Raw genomic sequence first — 1,715 nt, 5'->3', positions numbered from 1 at the left:
TTTGTTTTTATTATATTATTACAAATTTCTATAATCTTATTTTATAGAAAGCTTTCTCTATCTTTGACGTACTACGACTAACTTTATTCAATCTTCACTGTCGCAAAACAATGTATTTTCTTAAACATTATTAATTCAAATTTTAGAGAGGCCCCGAACAGGTCTCCGGATGCCGCCGATCTTGCCACCTTTTGCTCGCCCTCTCTCGCCTCAAGTGGTCGGTGGTGAAGAGGCACCAAAAGGCGGTTACCCGTACATAGTTTCCCTGCAAATCCTCTCTCAGCATTTCTGCGCCGGATCTATCTTAAACGAAAATTGGATCATGACAGCCGGGCACTGTGTCGACGCAGTTCCTTCTGTAGACTATCTTACCGTCAAGGCTGGAAAGCACGATATTGCAACTAACGAGGCTACCGAACAGTCAGTCAAAGTGGCGAAAGGTTTTATACATGAAAGTTATGGAGGGTAAGAAAAATGTTGAATAAGTACAAACAATTCAATTTTGTATTCAGGTTTTACTCACATTAAAATTGTTTAATATACATATATTGTAATTAACGTTATATTTATAATTAACTTGTAATTGTACATATAAACAATTTAAAACGTAAAAAACTTTTAAATCAATAATTAGCAGTTTTATTTGTAAATTATACGCAATAATTAAAACTCTTATCAATGACGCAGCATGATATTGCAGGTATCGTGGTTATCACTTCATACTTATGATTAGAAAAACTATATTTTACAAGAGAATGTTTCCAAGTGTAAATCTCATGACAATGCTAAATTTGAAAGATTTGTTACTTAGGTAATCAGAAAGTAAAATTTACCATTCATAAGCCCGACTTTTGTGATATTGGAAAAAAGAAAATTATATCCAAACTTTTGCGGATTATTGGCAATGTTATCTTGTCAATTCTTGCTTTTTAATAAAATGTAGTTTTCTGGTTAACCTTGCGAAATTTATAATTTATATTAATGAAATTGGTGGAATCAATGTGGCAGACATGCGTTCAAAAATTGCGCGCCAATTGTGTATTAGAAATGTACAATATATAAATGAATTTTCTTTTTGCCTATATCACAAAGGTAGATCTTATAAATGGTGAATTTTACTTTACTTTATAATTGTTACCCAATTAATAAATTTTGAAAATTTAATATTATTATGAGATTTACACTTTGGAACGTTCCTTTGTTCTATAAGAAATAAAGAATAAATTAAATTACAAAATTTTCTATGTTGCACACTATATTTTTATTGACTCTGTAGATTATTATTATTATTCTTCCACTAATACTACAATTTTTAGTATTAATTTGAATACAATTATATTTAAAGGTTTGCATTTAATAAATATATAATTTTATACCACTGTATAAATTTTTAAATTTTCAGTGGTGTTGGCCCATATGACATTGGTCTGCTTAAGCTTGCATCTCCATTGAAGTTGACGAATGAAGTACAAGCCATCGAATTAGCAGATCCAGAGAGTGATCCAACGGGAGAGGCTTGGCTTTGTGGATGGGGCTCCGTCTCGAATAGCCATTTCCCCGAAATGCCAGACAAACTTCAACATGTTAAGATGGAGTACGTCGATCGCAAGACTTGCCACGAAGCCGTCGAAGACCTGACGGGATCTTCGCCCGTTCATGAAACCAATGTTTGCACTGGGCCATTATACGACCAAATCTCCGCGTGCAGCGTAAGT

General features: G+C 33.3%; 1 protein-coding gene across 1 annotated transcript; it reads left to right on the top strand.

Moving 5' to 3' along the window:
* Window positions 1-125: 125 nt before the first annotated feature.
* LOC105461828 (lectizyme-like) lies at window positions 126-1,709 on the top strand (the record flags this gene model as incomplete). The annotated part of the gene is made up of 2 exons (XM_011708332.1): window positions 126-465; window positions 1,403-1,709. Coding segments are annotated over exons 1-2 (603 nt in total), but the record flags the coding sequence as incomplete, so codon positions are not given.
* Window positions 1,710-1,715: the final 6 nt, after the last annotated feature.

Source organism: Wasmannia auropunctata, unplaced genomic scaffold, assembly GCF_000956235.1.
Source record: "Wasmannia auropunctata unplaced genomic scaffold, wasmannia.A_1.0 LD276815.1, whole genome shotgun sequence".
NCBI lineage: Eukaryota > Metazoa > Arthropoda > Insecta > Hymenoptera > Formicidae > Wasmannia > Wasmannia auropunctata.
This window is presented reverse-complemented; position numbering and strand designations above follow the sequence as displayed.